Below are 26913 nucleotides of genomic sequence, written 5' to 3'. Positions count from 1 at the left end.
AACTGAAAACGGATTGGGTACTTTCTTAAAAATTACATCATGATTATCATTTTTTTTATTGTATGCAATTTTAATAAATAGTAAAATATTATTAAGGCACTTAAAAATTCACACTTTTTAGGTACTTAAAAAGTATGCCTACTTATTACATTAAACACACTTTAAAGGTGCCTAAAAGACATACTTCTGCATATGTATTAGTTTTATTTTGTAATCAGGTTGCTGCGTGATGCAGACTTCTGCCCAGGTCCCTCTTGAAAATGAAATCTGGATCTCAACAGGGTCCACCTGGTTAAATAAAGAAAATTTAAAAAGGCATACTTTATTAGAATAAAATTTACAATGAGATGTAATTTAAAACATACTGAAATTAATAATCTAAAGTAGTGTTAAGTGAATTTTAAAAAAAATTCTATTTTGAGCATATATTTTTAAATATACACAAAATATATTTTAAATACACTTGAGAAAGTGTATATTTACACTTGGGCAAATATATATTTTGTTCACTTAAAGTATACTTTTATTTAATATATTAAAAGTGTATTTTGGTACAATTATATTTAAGTGTGTTTAAAGTTCTAATTTTGAAATTGGTACAAGTATACTTTTAGTATACTTCAGATATACTTATAGGTAGTATACTTAATACGTAGTATACTTAAAGTGTACTTTCACAAATTTAAGTATGTTTGAAATATACTAATAAAGTATACTTTATTTCACATGGGCCCTCTCTGGGTTCTTCACAGAAAAAATCCAGGAAGTAAATCCTGGATTTACTTGTTTTAAAAACAAAAAAAACATATTTTGAAACGAAAAAAACAAAGAACGAACCATACACCGATTAAGTTTTGTTAGTTTTTTCTGAACTTTGTTTTTCGTAAAATTAAACTAATTTCTTCTAATTTATTTTCTCATGTAAATATCATTGAATTGTAGATGTGACCTTAGTCAGACTTCATGCAATTTCCTTCTTTTCCCTACTTTTTCTAGAGTCTCCAGTGTTTTGAGTTCACTTTAAAATGGAAAATTTTCTGTAACTGAAACTGGAAGGAAGGTTGTGGGTAAGAGTAGAAAATGTAGAAAATAGTACGAACACAATGAAAAGGAGGACAAGGATGAACACAAGGAAGATGGTGGGAGTAAAAGAAGAAAGAAGTGAAACAAATAGGGAAGGAATTAGGAAAAAATAAAACAGGTTCACATTTATGGTTCATATTTTATCCATTGCAAGCATATGAACAGTATAAAGTATAACCATTGTTAAACATAAAAATGTTTTACCCACATATTTCCATTTTGCTCCTGCATTCAACACAGGAGCAAAATGGGAATCTTTCAGGTCAGTAGATAAGTGATTCACTGAGATCTTATATGCAAATGTTTTTTCCTGTTTTCTGTTGCCAAGCAACCACATGCACTTTATGCAAAAATATTATATTTAAGCAGACTCATATTTCATGCAGTTTCATCAAATTAAAAAACATCCATAAAACTAAGTATTCCCCCCATGACCTTTGTTCAGCAGTAACATGTCTCTTTAGGTTTTGTTTGGCAGATCTTCACTTTGAGAATGTAAAGAAATTAAAAGCAGCCCTGCAGGGAAACAACTCCTGCTGTCAGACATGTGGTAGAAATCTGCAACAGGAACCAGCAGAAAAGTTTCTGAAATCAGAAAAAGATGGAACAGACCGACTGGTCTAAATTTATACAGAATATAATCATGAATTTTGGCAGCTTTGAACAAAGGTTTAGATTTGCAGAAAAGTTGCAAAAATTGCATTAAATGTTGAGCGTAGGCAACTCTCCAGCTCCTCCAGAGAAACCGCCATCGCTGCTTTTCAGATTAATGCCAAGTGGATGAGTTCACGACGATAAGGAAAAATGAAAGGATTCCTCAGACGTTGCTGCTTTGAGCTACCATTCAAAACATTTCAGGATGAGCCTCAGAAGCCACCAGTCATTTAAAATCAAACTTTATTGATTGCTGGGATCTCACAAAGACAATGAAATGAGAACAGAAAAGAGATCAAACACATAAATAAGAAAAGAAATGTCTAACAAGACAGGACAGTCTTCAACAGAGACCCCCCTTAACGTCACATCTCTGTGGTTTTAAAAGCATCATCCGATCCGTTTTCATCCAGCAGATACAGCAGAACCTCCATCTCCAGGCAGCTCCTCTCCTGATTAGCTCAGCTTTAAATCCAGTTAGTTTTCAGCACTGTGTTCAAATATAAAGCAACAAAGCACAAACATAAAAACGTTCATATTCTGCCATTTTACCCCAACTAAGCCCCCCTGAAAGAATTACTGTGAATAAACAGGTTAAAATATGCAGCAATGAGTGAACTGCTCAGTAGTCTCCGTCTAATCCGAGGGAATGGCTTAAAGCATTGCTGACTGTGAAACAAAGCACAGCTGATCTATGAAAAAAGGATTTTTCACACGTGATTAACGTCATGGTGCCTGTGGAAGGGTGATGACGGTTGAATGTCACACGGTGGGAAGTGTGAAGAAATTAAACTTATCCGATGTGTGGAAACAAAGTGCTTTTTGCTCAGACACAAACTTCTGGTTTTTGCTTTTTCTTTTCTACAAACTTTCTTCTCTTCTCTTCTCTCCATTTTGCACACTTCCTCTACTGGTTCTTCTTCTCCTTTTGCTTGAGCAGCTTGTTGATCTCCCTCTTGGCCATGGCGGTGTACTTGGAGATGACGCCATGCTGGTTCAGACCCGGCAGCAGCAGCAGAAAGCTCACTGCAGACAGTACAAAACATCAACACATTTCCTTAAGTATTTACATCCCCACTAACAGGAGCTGGTGTATGGAGGAGCTAGTGGCTCCATTAGCCGCTATAGCTAGCGGCTCCATTACTTTTCATTGACTCATGTCAACAAAACCCAAACTGTTCCAATGAGTAGGAATCTCTCACAAAAACTAGCCAAAAGAGCAGAGATGACGTTCAACCACATAGGGAACATTAATGCCAAAAATGTACAAATTTCACCCACAGAGAACAGGAAATACGACCCCAAGCAGAACCATCTGATACACTTTCAGGTTTTCTGGCTTGATGTTCACTTTATGTTATTAATAGGTAATAACCTATTAATAAGCGGTAGATTACCTGATTTAATCATCTGCCCTGCTGATGATCGGTCAGAGCGTAGGTCGCCTTATTTTAGTGCCAAATGAACGGAAAGACATCAAACTGAACAGCAGGAACATGTTAATGTCCAAGTCAAGCTGGCATAACTGACCTACTACCTCATCATTTTCTTTAAATTAAAACCTGGGATCTTTTTATCTAGCTGTCGTAATGTTGACCATAGTAAAACATTTTGTCCCTGTTAAGATTCTTTGCATCTTTGTCATTTTCCTGACTCGATTAATAAAAGTGGAGCATGTGTGTCACATGATAGAGATTTATTTCATTCAATTAGTTTAAAAACAACAAGCAAAATGTTTGAATGAAAGAAAAAAATCTTATTGTCTACACCTTCTCTCAAAAGTCAATTTACAAACACCATCAGCATCAGGTGTGATGTCTGTCAGTGAGAAAGATCTGATGATTTCTGGGGATTTTCCTCATTTCTTAAAACTGAGTTAAAAAACGTAAACCAGGTTTTAGCAGTCAGTCGTGTAATGGCAGCTGCTGCAGCAACAGGAGAAAACTATAATCATTCAGCTTATTATTCTTAGAAGTGTCAGACGGCAGTCGTGTCTTAACTCAAACCCAGCATGCCTGAGCGCATGCAGCTGATGACGCGTCACAGTTACTGGAAGGTACGTTGATCATTTATCAAAAGGCTTTCTAATCCTGAGCAGCAGCCGGGCAGGTAAAACAGACTCAGGATGTTTACAGAGTTACACAGAGACTTCAGCAGGGCAGATGAACCTGGTTCAGCAGAAATCAGCAGCTTGATGCAGAGGCCAGTGGCCACATGGGGGCAGTCTTACCGATCAGGTAGGTGAGGAAGAGGTTGTGGACCTGCTGTCCGATCCAGGCCACCGCCAGCAGGCCGCTGATCACCGAGGCAAAGTACTGCAGAGAGAAAACAGTATCATACAGACACTGAGAGGCACCAAAACCAGACCAATAAAACAGTTATAGATCAGGGATCAATGAGCCTGATACATCAGGGCAGATCTATTCAGTCCAATTATACAACATCAGGCTTTATTATTTATATTATACTTAAAATTCCTACTTTATGAACCATTTGTAAGAAGGTTTGTAGCAGTTTATTCTTGCATGTTTGACCAAAATAGTCAACCTGTTACTTGTCAGTTTAAGTTATACTGGCTGTTTAACTCCCAATTTAACAAATTAAAGTTGTGTGATTTTACTTGTTTGGCCAAGCTAGTGAAGCTAGCAGTGTTTGGTGTGTTGTGCTGCTGCAGAGTTAAATAATAAATGTGTAATTCAGGACATTTCTGCCTGTTTAAAGTCAGTTCAGCTGTTTTTCTGTCAACACCAGACCTCAGATATCAGCATCAGAAGTGAAAAAAACAGATCGGTGCATCTTGGGCTGAAACCACTTCATCAAACCCTCCTCCGTCTAATCAGGTTCTGCATGAGCAGCTCAAACTGCCAGGTTCACGATTAGCCATCACCTGGAGGCTGAAGTGAATCAACCCAGTTCCTGCAGCGTGTAACCCAGTTTGAGCAAAGTGGAGCAGCTGAGTCGAGTCAGCTGATATTTTTATCTGAAACCCAGAAAAGGCTCGTCGATGTGCTGCAGCAGAGCACACAGCTGTCAGGGCGACAAACGGAGTAAAAACGAACCACTTTGGGTTTCTCCTCTTTCAGGGCGCAGAGACGCTTCCACCAGCCGACGACGCGGCGCTCGCTCCTCACCAGGTTGTTGCAGATCTCATGGAAACGCTGCTGCTGCTCCGTGGTCCTGCACACAAACCGGAGCTCAAATTACACAGCAGCAACTTCAAAAATACATTCAAGTACGAAAACTTTCAGTGCGATTCCAGAAAAACTGCTCCTAAATCTTTATTATCCTCATATTAAAAAGCCAAACTTGTTCCATATTCAGGTGTGAACTGTTGACTTCTTCAGTTTCCTTCTCGGGTGAGAAAATCTCAGCGCTCTTTATTTCTGCTGAGCCAGCATTTCTATTTCAGTCCCGGTTGGAGATGAGCCCAGAGGAACCAGAACCGGGCCGGCGGCTCGTCTTCCCCCCGACCCGCCGCTGCAGCTCCGCGTTTCACTCCATCATCAGAAGTTTATCAAAGCAACTCAAACTTGTGTAACTTCACAAAAGTTACAGATTTTGTGAAGCTAATTTAGAAATATTTGCACCTCTGACAGTAAATGTGACTTTTTGTATCGATCATTGATTATAACGACATCAAGTCAGCAGCAGGAAGAGATACTGCCACCTGCAGGTGGGAGTTGGCATCACTTACACCCAATGTTTTTCACAATTTTTGCTGAAAATTTGCAATCAACTCAGTTTCACATCAGACTGCAGGGATCTGTCTATTTTGTGTGACTTTAACTTTGTTGCAAAATCATGAAAACAACAGAGAGCTACGGCGGGCCTCGAGTTTGACACGTGGTGTAGTGGAAGGAAAACATGATAAAAAGATGAGCATGTGTGAAATTTATTTATTGCCACATTGATGCAGTAATTCATGCAAAAGGAGCCCAGACCAATGAAAGCACTAAACAGTACGCATCAGTACCATTCAGTCGCCCCACGTTTAATTAGCTTTTATTCTAATTTTCTAATAAACTGGATCTTGGGTTTTTATTAACAGTCAGATTACAGTCTTTTACTTCCAGTGTTCATTTCTGTTGCTATAGCAACAAGTTTGATTAAGAGGATCATCAGGCTCGGGACGACAGCTGGAAGATGAAGGTCCAGCAGAATGAAACTCTATCCTGAGTCGGTCGTCTTGTTTTCAGCCGTTAATACACACCGCCACCCAGCTGGAGTCTAGTCAAAGCCCAGGGAGACTGTGGGCTGCTTTAAGGTCACAGCAGTAAACGCAGCAGAACTGAAACTAAAATCAACAATTCTGAACTTCAGCTTTCTTACTGGTGCTTTTATGAGGACTTTGACCCAGTTTTTTACAGGCTAGAACATTTAAATCCGAAAGTGAGGAAACTTCTAGAGAACAAAATGTCCTCTGGTTGGGAAGCAGCGTGAGCTCTTACCACTTATTGGAGCCGAACACTTTGAGAGCAACGGTGGGAACAAAGTAATCAGCCAGGCAGAGCAGCATGACGGCGCAGGACAGTCCAGTCAGCACCGACGGGTCCAGGTAGTAAATCAGCCTGCAGAGCAAACAGGAAGTCATCATCAGGCGGCCCAGCCTGAAGGGCGCTAATGGAGTCGACGCTTCAGCTTCCTGTTATTGATCTGCTGCTGATGATCAAACTCAGAGAATAAAACAGGAACTTCTTGTTAAATAAACTGATAAATGAAGGAAACTGAAGATCAAGCCCAGCCTGGAATAAATGACACTCCCTTAAACAAGAACTTTACATTTTCTTCAGTTCAGCTGAGAAACCAGAAGCAGGAACTAAAAAGAGCAAAGTCAGAATCAGTCAGCAGCTCAAAGGAAGCAAACGCAAAAACATTTTACAACCAAAACATTCTCTCTGTAGCAGACAGGATGACAGATATTTTTAGATGCCTGCTCTGCTTACACACAAAGGTGGACCTCTAACTGTGCAGTTAGTTAAAAAATGATGGAAACGGAAACAAAAACCTAAACTAAACCAAATCGGAGCTGTTTAAACTCAGAACACAGTGAGACAAGCAGACGCCATGCAGGCAGGATGTACAAACATTTATACGGGTTTAAACATCTCCAAGTGTAAAACGGAGAAATTTAGACCATTTAGTCATGTAACATTCGCATTCAGATAGTTTAAGACTTGTTAACGTCGTCTGGGTAACGCTGCGATGTGAAGCGGACTCACAGGAAAACCACGGTGGTCGCACCAACCAGAGCTCCAGGGAACCAGGGCTTCTCCCAGCGCAGAACCCGATCTCCGGCTAGGATCACCTCCCTCCAGCCCTGGAGCTGCTCCTCCAGCTGGGCCGTTTCCTGAGCCTGCGCGTGCACACGCACACACACTGAACTTTAGTAACATGCAATTCAGGTTCAACTCAAATTAAAACATTTATTCCATTAATCTAAACTTAATACCGCAGGATTTTATTGCGGAGACGTGGGCCAGAACCAGTCAACCACTTAATCCTGCTGCTTGTGAACCTTTTTCCTTCCACTCAACTTTCTGGCTCTTTGTGTTCCTGATCAAACAGGAAAATTTTCCCTCTTTTATTGGTTTGATGTAAGTTACATTTTCTTTTCCATGAAACAAAACAACTAAATGTAGGAAATGCATCTCTGCATTAAATGACAGGAACGTCCCATCGCTGCATGTTTTAGGCGTTTCCTTGAGTCAGCACACCTGATTTCACCTGATCAACCGGCTGCTGCTGCATTTCCTTCATCTGAATCAGGTGTGTTACAGCAGAGAACGCTCTTCATCACGCAGGGCGGCATTCCTGGGACCAAGGTTGGGAAACCCCGCTCTACAAAATTATTTCCACCTTTTGAATTGCTAAATAACATCAGTCTTTAAATGGTTTTATTCAGCCAAACCTTCAACCTTCCTCCAGTTGCTAACAGACTCCTGACCTATTTAAATGATCCTCTGTAAGCTGCATTCAGGGAAAAAAATAAATAAATCATCTAACAAATTTCAATCCAATTTTCGACAGAAAGCCATGCTCAGAGTTACAATGATAAGCTCAGTTTAGCTTACAAACACAGTTTTATTCAGCTCAATAATACCTGACTCCATCAGTTTTAAGCAGCTCTGCTCATCCACCTCATTTCTTTTGACACTTTAAACCTCAGTCTGGCCACAGAGCATATGATCCTTCTCTATTGGGAGTAATTAAAGAGATTGAACTTCCTCCTTCTCTCTCTGCATCCATGAAGCCTCCTTTTCAACTTCTCCTAGATTGGGGTCATAGGTCAGGGATTACATAGACCACTCAGGAAAATGTGCAGGTTCATCTGCTACTTATTGGAACCAAGGTCTTATTGCAGTCTCCAGATCTTTGTTCAGTTCTACCCTGGTCTTGCACCCATTAAGGATACGCTAAAGGAATCCTTCTTGAAACAAAGCAATTAGATGGAAAATAATTTTCTTAAATTAAGCTATAGGAATATTATAAAAACAGCCTACTAAAAATCCAGGCATAATATTTAAAAACAGTTAAACATGGCTTTTTAATTAATTTATTAAATTAAATAAAAATGGTGTACGACTAAACTGATTAGTACTAAATGGGGGTTAGAGCTGTTTTTAAGTTGGTGCTCCTGGATGTGAGGGCCTTCACAAAGATAAGCAGCTATATATGAAAAAAAAAATCTTTCACAAGACGTAGCAGAAATCAAACCGGGGAAATGATGTCTGAACAAACTAAACCAATCTGATTTGAACCGATCAAACCGAGACAAAGGTCGTCAAACTGAATCTGTAACGTTTCCGAGAGGATGAACGCGCTGAAGATAAACCCTCCGAGCTTCCTCACGCTAGCTGCGGCCAAAACCCGCGGAAGCGATGTGGTGGGTAGCTTAAAGATAATGATTAGAGTCTAATGTTTATTTAAGTGTCTCTAAAAAAACTGTGTCATAATTCAAACCAGTTGCACAAACTCACCACCAGCCTCCGCAGCGGGAGAACAGAGATTAGCAGTAGCTTCGGCTAACTATGCTAACGCTCCCAGATCAATCAGAGCCGATCTTAAAAAAAAAGGCCCATCATACTTACTAAAAGATTTGCGCTTTTGTTGTCGCTTTCAGCCATTTTCACTGAAGGGTTCGGTTCGGTTCTGTGAGCTTAACTTAATCAGGTTCTTTTCCAGAGAAACGACCCGCAGGACGACAGATTACAACACCCTCCACCTGCTACTGCAGCGTCTCTAACGGTCGACGACTGACGCAGGGAATTTTTATTTGACTGCGTCACACCCTCCTCTTGGTGCATTCTGGGATATGAAGTTTTACTGGTCTAAATCCAGGAAACAAGATCAACCGTGGTTCTTTCGCATGTAAAACTTTTTTTGAACTACAACCACATTTTTTATATATACATATATAAATTGCTTTTCTGACAATTAGATGGAAAATAAAATATATTTACCTAATAATTATGATACACTGCTTAGTTTTTGTGAGATAAAATTGTAATTGTGCCGCTTATGGGGGCAGCAGTTTGGCGAAGCGTTGTTATGTTAGTTCTGAAGAATTTTGTTCATAGTTTTTGATTGATGTGTTGCATGTTTGGACAATTATTCTCTCTGGCTCTGGATGCTGTGCAACTGAAAGAATATTTGCAGTTACTTTCTCACTCTTAGACAGTTGTTATGACATATTATCATGTAGTTTACAACTTTGTGCAGCTGATTAGGATCCCATAAGCTCAAATAGTAATGAACTATGACCCCAAATCCCAGAGTTGAAAAGAAGGCTTTCTGGATGTAGAGTAGGACCAAAGAGCAGAGAGAAGGAGGAAGTTGAAACCATCTCTTCCTTCCATCCATCTTTCTAACCGTATGGTGAGAGAGAGATTTAAAGAGGACCGGTTGCCAACAAATTATGGTGAAATCCAAAATATGCTACAGTGGAATATCACCCCTGCTGCCCAGATATCGAGCTGTTAGCATGTCATGACAGTTATGAAACTGTCATGCAGCAACAGTATTCAGTCAGAGGCGAGACTGACTGCTATTGAAAATCCTTACTATCTAGTGCTCACAGCATCACCATCCACAACAACTCTTTGATGATACTTAGATAAGAGTCATGATAAAATGTATTTTCCCTGGTATAAATTAATTATTTTTTCAAATTAGTAATAATAATGCAATAATATTAATTAAGATTAAACAAGTTCTTTGTTATACATAGTATATAGGTGATATTGACTCTTAAGATCGTATATATAATCTCATATTTCAACAAGACCTCTGGCACAGCCTATTCATCAGGGTTATTGATCAAGTTGAATATTGAGAAAATTTGTTGCATCAATCATTATTTTTTAAATTACAAACAAGAGAAGAGCTCTCCTTTCCTCCAGTACCTGAACGCCGCAGTTTAAACGTGCGAACATACGTGTGACGTAGACGGATTTCATCCTGTAGTTGCAAAGCGAACCTGTTAGCTGAAGCTAGCAGCATTTCTTTTATTTTGCCACACTTTTACTCAAACGGTTGTCGTTAAGATTAGTGTTGCTGAGTGGTTCTACGGGAAGTTATCAAATACCAGACTCTTTAACGAGCCATCTTGCTAAGGTTTCTCCTGGAGAAAGATTGCTGGTACGTAATGATTACGTTAGCTAGCTTAGCTGGTAATAAGAAGGCCTCTTTCTTAACAGAGCTAAATATATCCTAAACGTAATAGTTAATTAACTGTCTAGACAATCATTCGTTAAGGATAATATATATGATGAGTTAAATGTCGATTTTATTTGGATTCTCATGATTTTTATTAACGTTCATGAAAACTAGCTTCGACGGGCCTAATTTGACGCACGTGCCAAAGCGCGACAAATATAACCGTTTTTTCTGACCAAAAATATAAATTTATGGTGACAGTGTTCGTTTTAAAAAAGGCCAGAAAGACTGAAATATCCTCAGCATTTTACTATCTGGAGGCCCAGATCGAACAAAGAAGCTGTCAACAAAATGTCTCCCGGAATTATTGTGTTCTGGATTGGTGGAGGTGTTCCTTTATGAGGAGCAGAAACCTTTCAACTGCAGTTTATGAAGGACAATTATACTGTTGAATGTCTGGGCACTGTGTATCATAGTGGTCTGCGTTAAAGACAACATTGTTAATCATTCGTAAAATATCAGATTTCTTTTAACAATTTTGTTTGCTGGGAAAACAAAATGTGGCCCTTGGAAAAATTTGGTGGAACTTTTTTGGTGGAACTGATGGGGATCAATAAATGTGATGTGAGGTGATTATTTTAATACAAATATAGTGTAGGATTAGGAAAAACCTTAAACACAAGCTGTGATGATAATAGGTTTGTTAGCAACATTTTCAGAAATCAAAGTAAATTATCTTATCTGACAGAACAAAAAAATAAGTGTAATTTTTAAAAATTATACTTGGATTATGTACAGTCTGACTCAGAATTAAATTTTAAGACACTTTTATTGTATCAATGAGTTTGTTTCTGATTAAAAATGAAACGTACATCTCCAAAAAGATATTAAGACTATATAAAAGGGATGCTATTTCTGTAGGAAAAGCTGTTTTTAATTTACATTTTAAAAATTGTGGGGGGTTTTAATAATGAATGAAAAAGCATTTATTTTTATTACAACAATCAAAGGCCTTTTAGTAATTTCTTAAATGGATTTTGTATTTTTCCCCTTGTATTTTTGATGACGCATCGTTTACAGCAAATCATAAATCTCTGATTCTGGAAAACTTCACCCTAATCCTTACTTCCTGGATCAGAAACTAATCAGGACTCTGGCCGGACCGCAATAAGACACTAATATTGTTTCTAGACATTTAAGATGTTGGTAAGATTAAAATATCACCTTAAATCTGCCAGGGAGATGAATCTTTTTTTTTTTAAATTGTGTGAAGATTAAAACATAAACTACTGAATTAAACCAGTGACAGACACAAAAATTACTTATTTTAAAAAACATCAGTGGCTCCTTCATCAGACACATTCCTTGGTGAATGTGCTGCCTTTTTGTTTGGTTGGATTAAATGTCGTTTTACTTGTAGCGTAAAACTGATTGGCTTATTTCATTTAGCCAATCAGTGTCAGTTTTGGTAGAGAATTTGGTATTTTTATAACTAAAAACGGCAACAAAAACTACTCATCATTCAAATTAAATAATAGTCACAATTATCACAAATTTTTCTGGCATTTCAGAACTTATCTTTTAGTTTTGATTGGACCCAGACTTTGACCTTGCTAATTAATCATCTCACATGTCACACAAGTTGAATTCTTGTATTTGGGTACTTAAAGAGACTAACATCATATTTTTAATCCCTGTTTGGACCAGTTTGTTCTGATGACAGATTAAAACCAAACAAGCTGATTTATACCCTTTATTACAGTCATGTATTGTTATTTCACTAGAGAAGAGTGTGAGTAGATTTAAAAATAAATAACTTTCTGTCTGAATGCTTACGGCATTATCGGTTCAATCATAACGTTTGATCCATCCAGAGCCATGTACAATGGTATTGGCCTGACGACTCCTCGGGGCAGCGGCACCAATGGCTACGTGCAGCGCAACCTGTCAAGCCTGCGGGTCAAAAGGCCCCGAGACGAGCGCGGAGGCGAGCGCGACGAGAAGGACCGCGAGCGGCTGGAGAGTCAGCTGAACCGGCAGCCCAACGCCGACATCCTGGAGCACCAGCGCAAGAGGCAGCTGGAGGTCAAATGCGCTGAGCTGCAGGACATGATGGAGGAGCAAGGGTGAAGAAAAAAGCTTTTACTGACGATTTTTAGCAATATTTCCTGCTTTTCTATTTATTGCTCTAATTTGATCTTTAAAAAAGCAAGTCTTTTTAGATTTGTGATTTGAAATGTAAAAAATTGAATTCTTGTTCTGTATACTGACGATCTGACTGCTGTTTCTTCTCTTGCTCAGATATTCGGCCGAGGAGATCGAGGAGAAGGTGAACAGTTTCCGCATGATGCTGCAGGAGAAGGAGGAGCCGCCTCCCGCTGCCGCTCAGAAACCAACGTGAGCACAAAACTAAAGCATGCGTCATGCACAGGCTGTGTTCATGTTGGAAGCCATCTCTGTAGGAACCTGAAGGAAAATAACAAGAAAAACCTCCAAGTCCAGCTAGAGTCTCCCTAAAACAATGTTTTCTGCTCAGATGAAATGGTTTAACTTTTAGACTGTAATTCTAAAATATGTTTGGCTTAATAACAATAATATATTTTTCCAAAAGAATAATGGACTCATAGTCTTTCATTAGATGGAACCAGAATGTTTTCTAATATATTAAGGAGAAACTGTGACATTTTGGCAATAACAACAATATCAAATGAGAGTTTTTTGCTGCACAGATACAGATTCTGATTTGTTCTTTTACTGACTGATTTCTTGTCCTTCCAGTGTGACAGAAACACACGCCCTGGCTGCAGCCAACCAGCAGAAGAACGACCGTCTTCGTGCCGCTTTCGGCATCTCCAGCGACTACGTGGACGGGTCGTCCTTCCACGCTGACCGCAAGGAAAAGGAGAAAGAGAAGCGGGAGCAGGAACGTCTGGAGCGGGAGAAACTGCAGCAGCAGAAATACATGTGAGCAGGAGCACTCACAATGTTGCAGCATTTCTGTTACTAATGTCCACAAACTCTAATATTCCGCTAATGTCAGAAAAACTCAATTAAAATCACATGTGAATTAGTTTGTTCATGTGATAAGTCAGTAAAAAACATGTCATACCATCATCCTCCAACTACTTGTTGATCATGAGGCAAAAAATCTTTCCATTGCAGTTTTGCAAGATAAACTAATTTTGATACGGCCAAACAAAAACACCTCATCCAGCGCAAAACGTTTGATCAAAAAACAAGAGTTTTTTTTCTAAATTTCCATGTTTCTATTGAGGAAACTTATTGTCGAAATGTCGATGGAAACGCAGCCAGTGTGAATTTATTTCACTGCTGAAGGAGTCGCCGTTTATAATGTCTCTCTGTGTGGCAGCTTGGTGGAAGATTCAGATGACTCAGATTCTCCTCCTAAGAAGCGCAGCCGGAAGAAGAAAAAGAAAAACAAGAACAGAGAAAGGTGAGGAAGTGATGCTGATTTGTTAAGAAGGAAGGACAGAATTATGAGGATCCATCTGAGATTTTACTGGTTTGACTTTGAAGCAGCTCAGAGAGTTCGTCCTCATCTCCGCACAAAGAGAAGAAGAAATCCAAAAAGAAGAAAAAGAAACGGTACAACTCCATTGTCCTCCTTTAAACAAAACGTCTCTCCTGCTGTCCTTATATTCATGTTGATGCTTCATGTGATTCTGTTTCAGGGAGGCATCAGAGGACGAAGACGACAGGTAGCTGCTGTTCAACTCTTTTTAAACGTCTTCTGAGCTCATCTGTGGACTGATTTCTAATGTTCCATCCTTTGTGTTTAGTTCCTCAGATGAGAAGCAGAAAGTGTCGAAAAAGAAAAGAAGGAGTGGAAGTTCCAGTCCTCCGAAATCGAAGTCGGGTCGGCGCAGAAGCGTCTCCTCGAGTTCAGATCACAGGTCTGAACCGAACGCCCTTCATCGCTGTTATCTTCATATTCAGCTCAGAAAAACTTTATTTAGCCGTCTGTGGTCGTAGTCCAGCAGTTATTTGGGTTTCTGAGATGGTAATCAGCAGTTATGAAAATAATAGCTTGTTGCCATGGTTACGAATCAGAGGTATGAAGAAAAAGATATTTCCAGCTGCTCAACATCCAGAACCACGATTATGATCACAACTCTTATCAGATCTCTGAGCCGTTTAAAACAAAATCCTTTGGTTGACACACATCTTTAATTCTGCTTGGAGATTTAAATATTAAACACTTATTTTGATTTAATAAACGTTACAACAAGATTTAATTTATCTTGTAGGTGGATAAAGCATTTTTGATTTTGAATTGATGTATAAGACATTCGGACAGCCTGGACAACAACAGATGCTATCGCAATTAATTAGAAATTTATTGAAAAGTTGATTTATTTCACTAAATCTGTTCAAGGTGTATTATTATTAGTGATACATTTCTACTGTTAATTTTATACTGGCTGTTAAGTTACTCTAAAATTACAATATTTAATAAGACAAACTGATTTACCTCAAAGCTATGGCAAGCATTTATCAGAAATAAGGGCTTAAATATATCAGTGTTTAATAAATCTATAAATCCATCGATAAATTTGTTTTTTGGATAATTAAATTTGCTGGAATAAATTAAGATTTTGTAAACATTTCAATAATTTTTAAAGATTGTGAGGGAGCCTGACTCCATTTAAATAAAAATAATTTACTTTTATCCAGTACTATAAACTTCCAGAATCACAGGCAGAAGCTGATGTTTTATTTTGTTCCTGTTGTTCACAGCAGCAGATCTCCACCTCCTTCCAGATCGCATCCAAAGGACCAAACCGCAAAAACCACAGAAGGCAGAAAGGGGCGGTCGCCAGACAGGAGGCGCCGTGGCTCTGAGGAGCGCAGCCCACAGCGTCGAGCGGGCGACGGGGTGAGAGTTCACCGATTCATTAACAACTCTCCATTATGCTACCCGAACCTTCATCCCCCAGAAATACCTCCGTCTCCACTCAGCGTTTCTGTTTTACTAGCTTACTAGTACTTACTAGCTTCCTGACTAAAGGAAATGAGGTTTAGAGTAACATTCAGAGTAGAAATGTTTAGTACGTTTTCCCCTGAAAACTCCATCCTCAAGATTCAGGGTAGTATGAAAGGGTCTTTTTCTGCCTGGGTAATCAGCTTTTATCTTTTACATTCAGCACGGACAGATTTAGGGTGTTTTCACACCTGATTGTCCAGTAGACTCGGTTTGACTCAGGACCAAAATTACAACATTTGCTGTATTTTCAGCTGGTGCAGTTCTCTTTCACACTGCACTGAGTCAAACGAACCAAACTCTTTGAGCAACCTGTTCCCCTCCTCACCTGTAGGGGAACAGCGCTGCAACAAGAACTATTGAAGGAAACGACACCAAAACCTCTAAAACAAAAAAACCACACTGAACCCAACTTCACAAAATGGAAGCAAAAATAGAGGCATCAGATTTCAGCGGTTGGAGGATTTCTCTTTTGTCTCTGGCTAAAGACCAGGAGTCACTTTTCCCGCTAGCACTAGGCTAGTGCGTTTGTTTTGGTTACCCAGAATGCCCTGCTCTGTGGTCCACTTCCTGCTTTTGGAGCAGTCTCCAGTCCGCTTGGCGTTCACATTCAAACCGAACCAGAGTTCACTTCAACCGAAAACAGACCGAGGTTTGGACGACCAGAGTTAGCTTAGCATTCACTCCTCACAGCCGAACCAGACTTCCTAAGCCAACTAGAGTTTGATTACAGAGTGAACGCATCCTTATTGAAAACTGTACCGGTGTGATTTAGAGTGAGAATGTCTAAAGGACGATTTCAAACATGTTTTCCCTTGTCATGCAGAGGAAGCCCAATCCTGAGAGGGAGAAAGAGCAACGCCGGGAGACGGAGAAGACCAAAAGGAGACATGACTCCTCGTCCCCCTCTCCGTCTCCAGAGAAAGACAGAAATGTTGATCGGGGGAGAGCAAGAAAATCCAGAAGCAAACAAAGGGAGCGAGAAAAAGGGCAGACCAGGAGCATGGACATGGACTCAAGACAGCACTCCAGGAATCAGGAGACGGAGAAGAGGAGGCGCTCCAGGAGCGTAGAGATGGAGAAGAGGAGGCGCTCCAGGAGCGTGGAGATGGAGAAGAGGAGGCGCTCCAGGAGCGTGGAGATGGAGAAGAGGAGGCGCTCCAGGAGCGTGGAGGTGGACAAAAGAGATCAATCTAGAAACAATGAGAAGGGGAGGCGGTCAAAGAGTCGAGAAATCAGAAACACAGAGAAGGAGAAAGTACCTCAGAGGATCAGACGGGAGCCCTCCTCTTCGTCTTCCTGTTCTCCTTCTCCTCCGCCTCCTCAGCAGGAAACAAGGGGCGAAAGAAGCAGGGTCCCTGAGCGGGAAAAAGACGGGAACAAACACAGAACGACGAGACATGACTCTTCGTCTCCGTCTCCTCCTCCTGAAAAGGAACGGGCCCGAAGAGGAAGGAGTGGAGATAAAGAACGTACAAGTGAGAAGGACATTCAGTCAAAGACACGGGGACGAAATGAAAGGGACGTCAAGAAAGGTGAAGCTCAGCGGCAGGATAGAGAGAGACAACCGTCTCCTCGCCAACAGAGAGGAGACAGGATGACAGGCGCCCGGGATTTCCCATCGCCAACTTTGTCCCCATCCTGCAACAATGGAAGCCAGATTGAGAGGAGACAAGAAACGCACAAAGAACGATCGACAGACAGGCATTTGAATAAGCAAAAGGAAGAAAGTGTTGAGAAACGTAGGAAAGACGGCGGGCCGACTGCCGACGGTAGAGGGGACGGGTCCAGACCTCCGGAGAAGCAGAGGAGCCCAGTGAGAGAGAAAAGACGGGAGAAGCTGAAACAAACAGAAAGCAGCAGTAGCAGCAGCAGCGATAGTGACAGTGACAGCTCCTCATCCTCCTCTTCGTCCTCCTCCTCCTCTTCATCTTCCTCTGAGGACGAGGATAACGCAGATAAAACTGCATCACCAGAACAAGATGGAAGCATTCATAGGAAAAGTGCGCCGTCGGCCATTGGAGCTGCTGTTGAAAGGTTTCTGGCCAATGGGAGGAAAGAAAACGCCGCTGGTTCTGAAGGCGACGGACCCAGGCGTCCCCACCGAGAACCTGGACCGGACAAACCCGAGCGTGAAAGACCACCGCTCAGAGATCCTGCCCAGGATCGCCCGTCTCAAGCTAAAGGACAAGAGCGGTACAGCCCCACGCAGGTGGAAAGCCAGAGTCCGTCTCCCTCCCCACCCAGAAGACCCGAAAACAGCCGAGGCAGGAAGTTCTCTCCGCCTGAGGCCAGAGCTGGGGACAGGGCGAAGGACAAGGACGCCTCCAAGAGGACCACAAGGGCCAGCCCCAACACCAGGAGCCCACGCTCTCCAGCCCAGAGGACCGCTACCATCCCACCAGCCACCCGCACTCCTCCAAGGCAGTATCAGGAACCCCCGTCCCGGTCCAGAAGAACGTCACCGCCTCCGTTCCCATCAGACCGTGACAGGGACAAGGGACGAGAATGGGACAGAATAGTCAGAAGGAGCCGGTCCAGAAGTCCTCCGAGAAGATGCAGCGGATCTAGGCCCAGAAGTCCTCTGAGAAGACGCAGCGGATCTAGGCCCAGAAGTCCTCTGAGAAGACGCAGCGGATCTAGGCCCAGAAGTCCTCCGAGACGACGCTACGGCTCTAGGCCCAGAAGTCCTCCGAGAAGACGCAGTGGTTCTAGACCCAGAAGTCCGAGGCGGCGTAGTGGGTCCAGGCTGAGAAATCTGAGACGCCGTAGCGGTTCTAGGCCCAGAAGCCCAAGACGACGCAGTGGTTCCAGGCCTATATCTAGGCCTAAAAGTCCAAGGAGACGCACTAGATCCACGTCAAGAATCCTCAGACGGCCAAGTCCCCCCAGCAGGTAATGCGAGTAAAGTTATGAACATGCCGTCAACAATACAAGCTTAAAAGGAAACGTTCATACACATTTATCTGTTCCAAGCATCTGATCAGTGACTGGGTGGGTTGTAGAGCTGTGCATCATCTGCGTAGTTATGGTAACTATTCTTATTTCCTGTTTTAACCTGAACCGGTGGGAGCATATAGATTTAAATAGGAGGGGTCCCAGGACTGAACCCTGAGACACCCCACGTGTCTTACCTGCTGTCTTCACTTTGATGAAGCAGATTATAACCCTTTTTTATAGGCTATTAAGCCACTGTAATGTTTCCATTAACAGACATCTAAGGCTGTTTATGTTTACCAAAAGGTAGAGAGTGGTTCACCTCCAAATTTAAGGAAAACAACACTTCTCATCTGTGATATTCCTGAATAAACACTCAAAGGAAAATAATGTAATGACCTTCAGAAGGGAACAGTTTTTCTACATGAACTCAGATGTTCATGTGTTTTCTGTTCCACCATCAGAGTTTCAGGGTATTTAGCTGGAATGCTAACAGTGACACCTGCTGGCGTACGCTTGTCATGACAGCGACCTTCACCTGGCTCAGTTACTAAACCCAATGTGAAAAATAAAACCAGTTGGTGTAAAACACAGATATTTAATGTAAAACATCAACAATTAATTTCCCTTTGGGATCAAAAAAAATATTTTTGAATTGAATTGTTACAACATAAACATTTTCAAAGTCAGCAGAATCGCTAAATCACTAAAAGAAAATTAGCTCTGCTATTAGCTGATTAGCAGAAGTGAACCCAGAACTGTTCCAAAGTCTAACGTTTGTTAATTTATGGATTATTTAAATTCTTCTAAATTAATGGATTAAATTCCCTCCTTAGAGATTTTATCCACATATTGACATTCAGAGAACTTAATTTGAGCGTAGCACTGATGAAGGTAATGAAGATATTTCATATTTTGTGGCCGTTTCCTTCCTGTGTAGGAAGAGAGTCACTGATGTTGTTTTGACTGACATGGAGGAAATCAGCCTGTTTGTCCGTCACACAGCTTAGAAAAGAACAGATTAGTTTTTTATCAACGCCCTGAAATGTTGAAACGTTGCCGTTTCTGCCTCCAGGTTCCGCCGCTCTCCGTCTCCTCAGCAGCGGCGGCGGGCCAGTCGCTCGCCCTCCACAGACAGGCAGAGGGAGCGAGAGAGGGGCCGGCAGCCAGAGAGACCCCCTCCTAAGGTCGCCTCCCCGCCCCAAAGGTCGTCCTCTTCCTCCTCCTCGTCCAGCTCCTCCTCGTCCAGCTCCTCCTCTTCCTCGTCTCCTTCTCTGCCGCCGGACAGGAAGGAGGTGAAGCCTCTGGCGGAGAGAGAGAGGCCGCTCCCGGACGACGGGAAGCCTGCGGGTCGATCTTTGTCGGCTCAAGCTCCTCCCAGGGACTCCGCCCGAGCCGCGGCAGCACCGGGCCGAAGAAGCTCGCCGTCCGACCCGCGCCGGCCTCATGACGCCATCAGGAGGTCGTCGGCCGTCAGCCAATCAGAAGGCAGGCAGCCACCGGCTGGTCCCGAAGGGAAGCAGTCACCGACAGCCACCAGGAAGGATGCTGCTGTGAACGGGAAGGAGAAGGCCAGCAGGAGCAGCAGCTCCAGCTCCTCTTCATCCTCCTCGTCTTCATCATCGTCCTCCTCTTCATCATCCTCGTCTTCGTCTTCAGACAGCTCTGACTCGGAGGCGGAGCAGGGCAAAGGGTGAGCAGGAGCAGCTGAGGAACCGACGGGTGTTTTGGATCCATTGGTTTCCTCATCAAACTGTTTCCTTCTCAACAGGAAGCCGGAGAAAGGACGAAGCTCCCAGTCCTCCTCTTCCTCATCCAGCGATGAAGGGGAAGCCAAGAAAAACAGGTAACGCTCGTCTGGAGGAGAAGAAATGATGTGATTTAACTAGACCAAATTCTGGAATAAAATCAGTTTATGTTTATTCAGTTATGATGGACTAAAGTTTGAGACAGAGCCTGCATCCTCTCCTTCCTTTGTCTGTTTCCTTCCTTCTTTCTTTACCTCCTTCCTCTTCCCTTTTTCCCTTCCTTCCTCCCTCCCTTCCTCCCTCCCTCCCTCCTTCCTTCCTTCCCAGCCCTTCTGTCCTTTGTTTTCCTGTTCTTGCTTTCAGGCAGACATGTTTCCTTCCTTCTTTCCTTCCTTCCTTCTCTGCCTCCTCTGCCCTGTGTATGTACTGTGTGAGTTTAATGCAGCTGCTGTTGTTTCCCCCTCAGCCCTGCGCGGCCTCACCGCGTCCCGGCCGACTCTCTCAGAGATTCCCGTTCTCTCAGTTATTCTCCTCCCAGACACATCCGAGCTGCTCGCTCCTCTCCCGCTCCCAGGTCAGCAGAAACTTCCTGATTTCCAATCCTAGTTCAGTTCCGAATAAATAAATCTGTATTCTGTCGTGTTGTTCGGCCTCGGTGAGACTTTCCTGAAGGTGTTTCTGTTTTTCCTGCAGGAGCGCAGGCCGGCGGTCGCCCAGATCCTCGTCCAGCAGCAGGAGGAGAAAATGAGCGATCATCAGAAACACATCCTTCCTCCTTCTCCTCTTCCTCGTCCTGCCAGCCTGGACTCCAGCACTGGGTTTGGAGAACTGCTCCTGCAGTGATCTGTTTTTGTTTTAGTGGAGCGTCGCAGGCTGCAGCCGCCTCAACCTAACTGTACCTGTGCTGAGTGTCGTCCTTCCTGTAGATATGAGCTGTCTGTATTTTGGTTATTATTATGTAACAGGTAAACGATTCCATGCAATGTGAGCAGAAACTGAAACTAGGGTAATGTCTTTTGTTGAAAATGATTCATCGTATTAATAAAAAGTAATTGTACATTTTATTTGGGTGGAAATTTTCTTGGTTTTTATGCATTTTTACTAGTTTAATAATTGAACTCTTGGATCAGTGTAGATTATCAGCTTTTATCTCAAATTCCAGCTCAGTATTATAAGGAGAACTTAAAAAAATCAGTTTAACTTATTTATATAACTTGGCCTGTTGTGATAAACTTTGATGGATGATAAATTGTCCCAGAAGTTGTTGCCATAAACAAAGTTGTTTTGAGACCATTTCAACTAATAGTAATGCAAGAAAACATTCTCAAAAACCAATAAAATTTAAATTCTAACATTTTTACATCAAACTGGAAGACATCTTAAATATCCAAAATAAATAAAACAGGAACAGCAAATAAAATGAATTATGAAATTTCTGTAAACCTTCAGAAAAAGGGTCTGGTTGAGACCGAAACAACAGACTGAAGACTTTTGTCATCCAGTTTTTGGTAGAAAGAGAAAAATGATAAACCAGGCAAATGGAAATTATGCTGGAGCGAAAATAAGACCTGTAATTGGATTTAACACATTGTGATTATTGGGTGTGACTTAGTCTGTTTTGATGTTAAAAGTTGCTGGGGATTTTTGCCCTACTTACTATGACATTAAAATGAAATTAAAAAGACAAGACGCACAGCTTATAAAAGAAAAATGTTTGTTTTGTACCTAAACTTTTCTAAGATGTAAATTTGTTATTGAAAATGTACAAAGAAAATCCACTAAAAGTCTCCATCTGCCTCAGTAATGGAGTAAACCATAACTAAAATAAAGAGCCACACAAAGCTGCTCCAAGGACCGCAAATGGCCCCTGAGCCACACTTTGGACACCCTGGATTAGAGCAAGTCTGAGACATTTACAACCCAAACTTTATCCTTCTGCCCATCAGAATAAAACTAAAGTTACCTGATCTGTTGAAAGAACTATTTTGCATATTTAACACGTAGTCTATGTGTCATTTTAAAACCATCTGCATTTTCTCTGGCCTAAAAAATACGATTTCCTGAATTTCATCTGATATTTTAGATCAAAATTCAATAACGAGGATTAAAACTTGAGCAGGTAGCAGAAATTCTGAGGTTTTGGAAAACTCTCTGTTTCTCAACGCAGACCGTGACAGGATGCAACTCCCTGATGTTGCAACCAGGAAGCTGATCTCCACATCAGCGTCTGTCATCTCAAATCAGCTGAAGCTCAAATCTGTTCTGCTCCAAAAAATTTCTGCTGGTTTCATTTTAATCTCGCTGTGAGATTTGAACCTTTAACCAAACAACAACTAAACAAACACACAGGTGATATCATGTTACCAAAGGTTTTACTGAACCAAATCCATATCTATAATTTATATAAATGCTTTTGTAGAAAAACATATAGCTCAATGTTTTAACTAAATAGATTCAGAGTGTTTTATACCCAAATGTAAGACACACCAGCAACTATCAATACAGAAAAGGTTTTAAAAATATATAAAAATTAGCTTCACTTATTTTGTTTTCAGTGTAGATTAAGTTCACATTTACATTTTGTGATAATTTTCTATGTGGAATAGTTAAAAAGGCTTTGTTTTGGCATTTTGGAATCATATTAATGCGGATAATCCAGTGTACGAGTTGACTTGAATGCAGCATAGAGATGAAATGCTGCACACGCAGTGCAGAAGCGCAACTGGTGGGAGGCTACGGCAAGCCGTTGGTGTCAAATCTATTTAGTCTGTGAACACCACGTTTTCCACCAATCAAGTAATTTGTTGATATATAAAAAGAGGAGTGAAAAAAGTGTTAGAATGCTTTCTGATGGGGTTTATAGTATTCTGACTGATCGAACTGCAATGTTTTCTAGTTTTTTTTCCCCTAGATGGATTTCTAGAGCCAATATTTGACCCTAACAGAAATCCAGGTCTCCTCTGTAGGAAGGATTCAAAATCACCCAGGAGCAACATATGCATAGTTTTCAACAACTATTACTGTGTTAAGTGTGTTTTTTCCAAGCTTTTTCTTTTTATGTCTATTTAGCAGAATTGTTAGCTGCTCTGAAGCACATAGGCAAACTTCATTGTCATTCAACTGCACATTTGCGAAGCACATATTGAGAAAACTTTTGGTGTAAGGCGCCAATAATAAAATAATAAACAAAAAATATAAAAAAGACCAGTAAAAAATAAGTATTGATATTAATGTATGAAATAAAAAGATTAGCGGGAATTTGGCAGTCTTGAGCACTTTACAATATTTTGTTTATTTTCTCTGGCTTTTACAGTGTCCCAATTCAGACATGGTAATTTTTATAACAAATTATTGTCTAGAATGGAAAAGTGCAGATATTTGTCACTAACAGCTTGCCGCAGGTCATGACACCGAATTGTACTTTAGCTACGTTAAAGAAAAGTTTATTTACTATTCGGCAGGTAAGATTAGTTTATCTTGCATTAAAAACAAAGATTAGAAATATTTTTTGGTAGAAATTTCTGTTTTCACCGTATTTAGTGATTTTTCCGGGGAAACACGTTGGAGCTCTGGATTTTCCTACCCTCCTGAACGCAGCATCAGCTCATCACCAGCCGCCGTCAGTCAGTCAGGTGTGGCCGCCGCGGTGGGGAGGCATTCCGACCGGAGACAGCGCTGTTCCAGCAGGCTCCGCCGAGGCTAAATCTAGCGACTGCCGCGGGGCCTGGAAACATGAGCCGCCGTCCGAGCACCGAGTCCGCCAGATGACCGAAGTAAGTGCTCCATTTTCCCGCAGCTGCTCCGGAGTTTGTCCGGGCCGTTGGAAGTTTCCTGACATTCCAGATTTAGGGCCCACTCCGTCATTCCAGGGTGGGAAAACAAACCTGGAGGGCTCCACGACTGTCCACACTCTGCAACAAACTCATTTAAATGGATATTTGTTTTTCCTGTTGGGCTGTCCTGCTGTTAAAATGTGTTTTATGTGTCTGTTTTGGGGGTTTAAGACCGACCAGGGCGACCACCCACCGGTTCGGTTCGTAGCTGAAACTTTTGACCGTTGGTGCAAAACATCAGTTTCACATCCAGAAAAGTCCGCAGTGACATGTTGTTAAATGGAGAACTAGTTTTACTACAAGTTATTCCGATTAATGTCAGGGAAAGAAAACGATACTGAGATCTTAAAATGATCATTTTTGCGTTTTTATGTTCAGCTATAAACTTTTTTTTTCTTTTAATGGACTGAAACCATTTTAAGGCTCATGCAATGAATGAGAATGTTTTGATATGCAAATAATTAATGTTTAAATGTGAAATACGTTGATTAAATTATGAAGCTATGTTAAAAGTAAGTATTAATATTTTTATAATTTCATCGCTCCTGGGCTACACTTCCTTGGAAAACAAAATTGTCCAGAACCAAACAACTTCTTGAAAGTAAATAAAAAAAGACTCATAATCAACATTTCCATTGTTTTTTTTCCTAAGTGTTAAAGCAAAAGGAGCCTGTTGAGTCATGCCCTGAAAACCGGAAACGCACCTCCATAAAAGGGCAGTGACACAGCGCCTCACAGCACCCTGTCAAAAGCTGTCATAGTAGTTTTTTTTAAACAACAAAACAAACTGTTTTACAGGATAACCGGGAATGGATGTGTGCCCATAGAGACAGAAAAACGATGCACTGAGCATAAATGGCTTGAAAAGGGAGTCAACAGCCAGACCACGTAAAGAAAAAAGCAAAACAAATTCTCTCCTTTAGGTGTAGCCATGATAATTAGCTTCATCCTTCAGTTTATACCATTTTTCTCTGTGTCTAAGCTAAATGAAGGAGAGTGTTTTAACATCTCCTCAAGCTAGTACTAGCATGAGGAGCTAGCATTAGCTTGAGGAGCTAGCATTAGCTTGAGGTAGCTTTTTAACACCATATAGTTAAACTTTGAATGGTGAGACAGAAGTTATTGTCTGAATAACTTTTTTTAAACAACTTGAAGAGTAAGATGTGCACCAATTATGTGGAGGAAAGTGAGATTTTCACAGTTTGTGACTCCAGGACAAATATGTTGGGGGGGAGGGGGGGCAGGTGAGAGCTTATGCTGGTCCACATCATATTCAAGATCCTTCAAGAGGAGCAAAAGTTGCATCTGTCTGAATGCTACCAGAAGGTTTTTTTCATTTGTTTTTCTGTTCTAACATTTAAGTCAGTTCTGCAATTATTTTATTTTATTATAGCTGCTTATCTATATTGTTTGCTTCCATTTGTCTGGCTGCTTGCTGTTGATACAAATTAATTTTACTACTGAGGAACAAATAAAGGATCATTCTACACCAAAACAAAGTTTCAAAACAAACACGGGTCTACTCCATGTAGATCTATAAAGCAGCAGCTCTGTAAAGTTTTTCTTTCTGGTAATTTTGCATCATATTTTCTGTAGTGATCAAATACAGCTTGCAATGATTTGGTTGTTTGTTTCACTATTTAATAGCTGACTGAGCAGCTGATGAACATTTTTCTGTTGATTGGTGCCGCAGTAAAATGGAGCATTGTGGGATTTTGGGAAGCGCATCTCGACGGCGCTCAGACTGTCAGAGCGCCATCTGTGGCTGTTTGTGTATGTTTTCTCATATTTGACCAGCTAGCGTTAGCTTAACTCGACCAGGACAATAAAGCCTCATTGTTTCAGTTAACATAGTTTCTCTGACCCTTTTGAGTTGCTCTCCATGATCAGTGATGTAGCATTAGCAATGTTAGCATGTGGAATCCTTCAGTATTCCCTTTATTCCTTTGCTTCAGGGGAACGTACCAAACAACGCTGCTGTTAGCTGTTAGCAGCAATCCTGGCAGACAAACGGATCTGTTTGTCGATTTTGATGCAAATGAGTAACTTTTAATTTTTTTTCAAGCATAAATAATTATTTTGCCAACCTAATTCTCAATGAATAAGATATTATCTTGGATAATAGTCGTAACTCACGGAATGTAATAAAAACGTTTTAATCGTGAAACCGTCCTGCATAACGGCCGATTGAAAAGCTGAGCTGACAGTTCTCCAGCAGGCGGTCGCTGAAAACAGGAAGTTGCTACAGAAGCTGCTGCATTTATGTATCTGTGACGTGTGGAAGGAGCCCTGAAGGCCCGGTTGGCGCCCTGCTGGGTTCCTCCAGCACCGGATCCAGTTGAGTCAGAGAGCAGGAAGTGATTAGTGACTCAGGAGCGGCTCAGTCCAGAGCCGCACCCATTTATCGGCGCCAATTTCCTTCGTTTTGGGACATTGGTGATCCGCCGATACTTGCATGTGAAGCAGATCTTATCTTCCTCAACAAAAGTCTGAAAATCAGCCACAGTCGTCCTGCTCTGCACTGAGAGGTTCGACTGTTAGCCCCGCCCACCGGGGGTGACATTAGTGACCCTCCTGTTGCCAACTCAGCAACTTTTATTTCAGACAAAAAAAATTATCGGCCAAAATTGGAATGGGCAGGTCCGACTTTTTAAAGGTCGGTAATCGGCCAGAAAGCTGCACCTGCAGCTCAATCAGTAAAAATGAAGCAATCGTCACATTCATCTAACATTTCTCCTGTTTTAGGTTCCCTCATCCTAAAACCCTGAAGAAGAAGAAGTGAGATCTGTGACTCCACCTGACCGCCGGGGAAAGCGAAGTGAAACAAAGGAACAGAAACAGGAACGCCTCGCTCCGGCTGATTTGGGACCAGAACCGGCACAATGCCTCGGTGATGGAGTAGCTGCGGGTGCAGAGCTGCGGGTCCAGAGCCGTGGGTGCGGCGCTGCTCCGGCGGGACGAGGATCGGCTGCAGGAGGGCGGCTGTAACATGCGGCCTGCA

The 26913-nt window shown here is 41.5% G+C and overlaps 2 protein-coding genes across 5 annotated transcripts; one reads left to right on the top strand and one right to left on the bottom strand.

The window, feature by feature from the left end:
- Positions 1-1962: 1962 nt before the first annotated feature.
- On the bottom strand, positions 1963-8991 carry arl6ip1 (ARL6 interacting reticulophagy regulator 1). Of its 2 annotated transcripts, XM_016663915.1 has the most exons (7): positions 8826-8991; positions 6957-7090; positions 6186-6305; positions 4797-4914; positions 3968-4052; positions 2640-2763; positions 1963-2227 (listed from the first exon to the last, which is right to left on the bottom strand). In XM_016663915.1, the coding sequence occupies exons 1-6, from the start codon at positions 8859-8861 to the stop codon at positions 2645-2647; spliced, it is 612 nt and encodes a 203-aa protein (XP_016519401.1). In that variant the 5' UTR covers positions 8862-8991; the 3' UTR covers positions 1963-2227; positions 2640-2644. The 2 variants fall into 2 exon arrangements, with proteins under 2 accessions (XP_016519401.1, XP_007577858.1); XM_007577796.2 differs by having other exon boundaries at positions 1963-2763.
- A 1187-nt stretch (positions 8992-10178) lies between these two features.
- srrm2 (serine/arginine repetitive matrix 2) lies at positions 10179-21143 on the top strand. Of its 3 annotated transcripts, none has more exons than XM_016663913.1 (14): positions 10179-10374; positions 12267-12518; positions 12694-12789; positions 13171-13356; positions 13763-13846; positions 13933-13998; positions 14085-14111; positions 14193-14306; positions 15151-15289; positions 16221-18289; positions 19407-20024; positions 20103-20177; positions 20546-20653; positions 20773-21143. In XM_016663913.1, the coding sequence occupies exons 2-14, from the start codon at positions 12271-12273 to the stop codon at positions 20825-20827; spliced, it is 3885 nt and encodes a 1294-aa protein (XP_016519399.1). In that variant the 5' UTR covers positions 10179-10374; positions 12267-12270; the 3' UTR covers positions 20828-21143. The 3 variants fall into 3 exon arrangements, with proteins under 3 accessions (XP_016519399.1, XP_016519400.1, XP_007577857.1); XM_016663914.1 differs by having other exon boundaries at positions 13930-13998; positions 15154-15289; XM_007577795.2 differs by having other exon boundaries at positions 13930-13998.
- Positions 21144-26913: the final 5770 nt, after the last annotated feature.

Source organism: Poecilia formosa, unplaced genomic scaffold (assembly GCF_000485575.1).
Source record: "Poecilia formosa unplaced genomic scaffold, Poecilia_formosa-5.1.2 Scaffold455, whole genome shotgun sequence".
NCBI lineage: Eukaryota > Metazoa > Chordata > Actinopteri > Cyprinodontiformes > Poeciliidae > Poecilia > Poecilia formosa.
This window is presented reverse-complemented; position numbering and strand designations above follow the sequence as displayed.

Coding starts and splice junctions, on each gene's coding strand:
- arl6ip1 (XM_007577796.2), bottom strand. CDS start 8,861: ATGGCTGAAAGCGACAACAAAAGCGCAAATCTTTTA. Junction 4,915..6,185: donor GTGTTCGGCTCCAATAAGTG/GTAAGAGCTCAC, acceptor GTTTGTGTGCAG/GACCACGGAGCAGCAGCAGC. Junction 4,053..4,796: donor AAGAGGAGAAACCCAAAGTG/GTTCGTTTTTAC, acceptor TTCTCTCTGCAG/TACTTTGCCTCGGTGATCAG.
- srrm2 (XM_007577795.2), top strand. CDS start 12,271: ATGTACAATGGTATTGGCCTGACGACTCCTCGGGGCAGCGGCACCAAT. Junction 12,519..12,693: donor GACATGATGGAGGAGCAAGG/GTGAAGAAAAAA, acceptor TCTCTTGCTCAG/ATATTCGGCCGAGGAGATCG. Junction 20,025..20,102: donor GAGGCGGAGCAGGGCAAAGG/GTGAGCAGGAGC, acceptor CCTTCTCAACAG/GAAGCCGGAGAAAGGACGAA.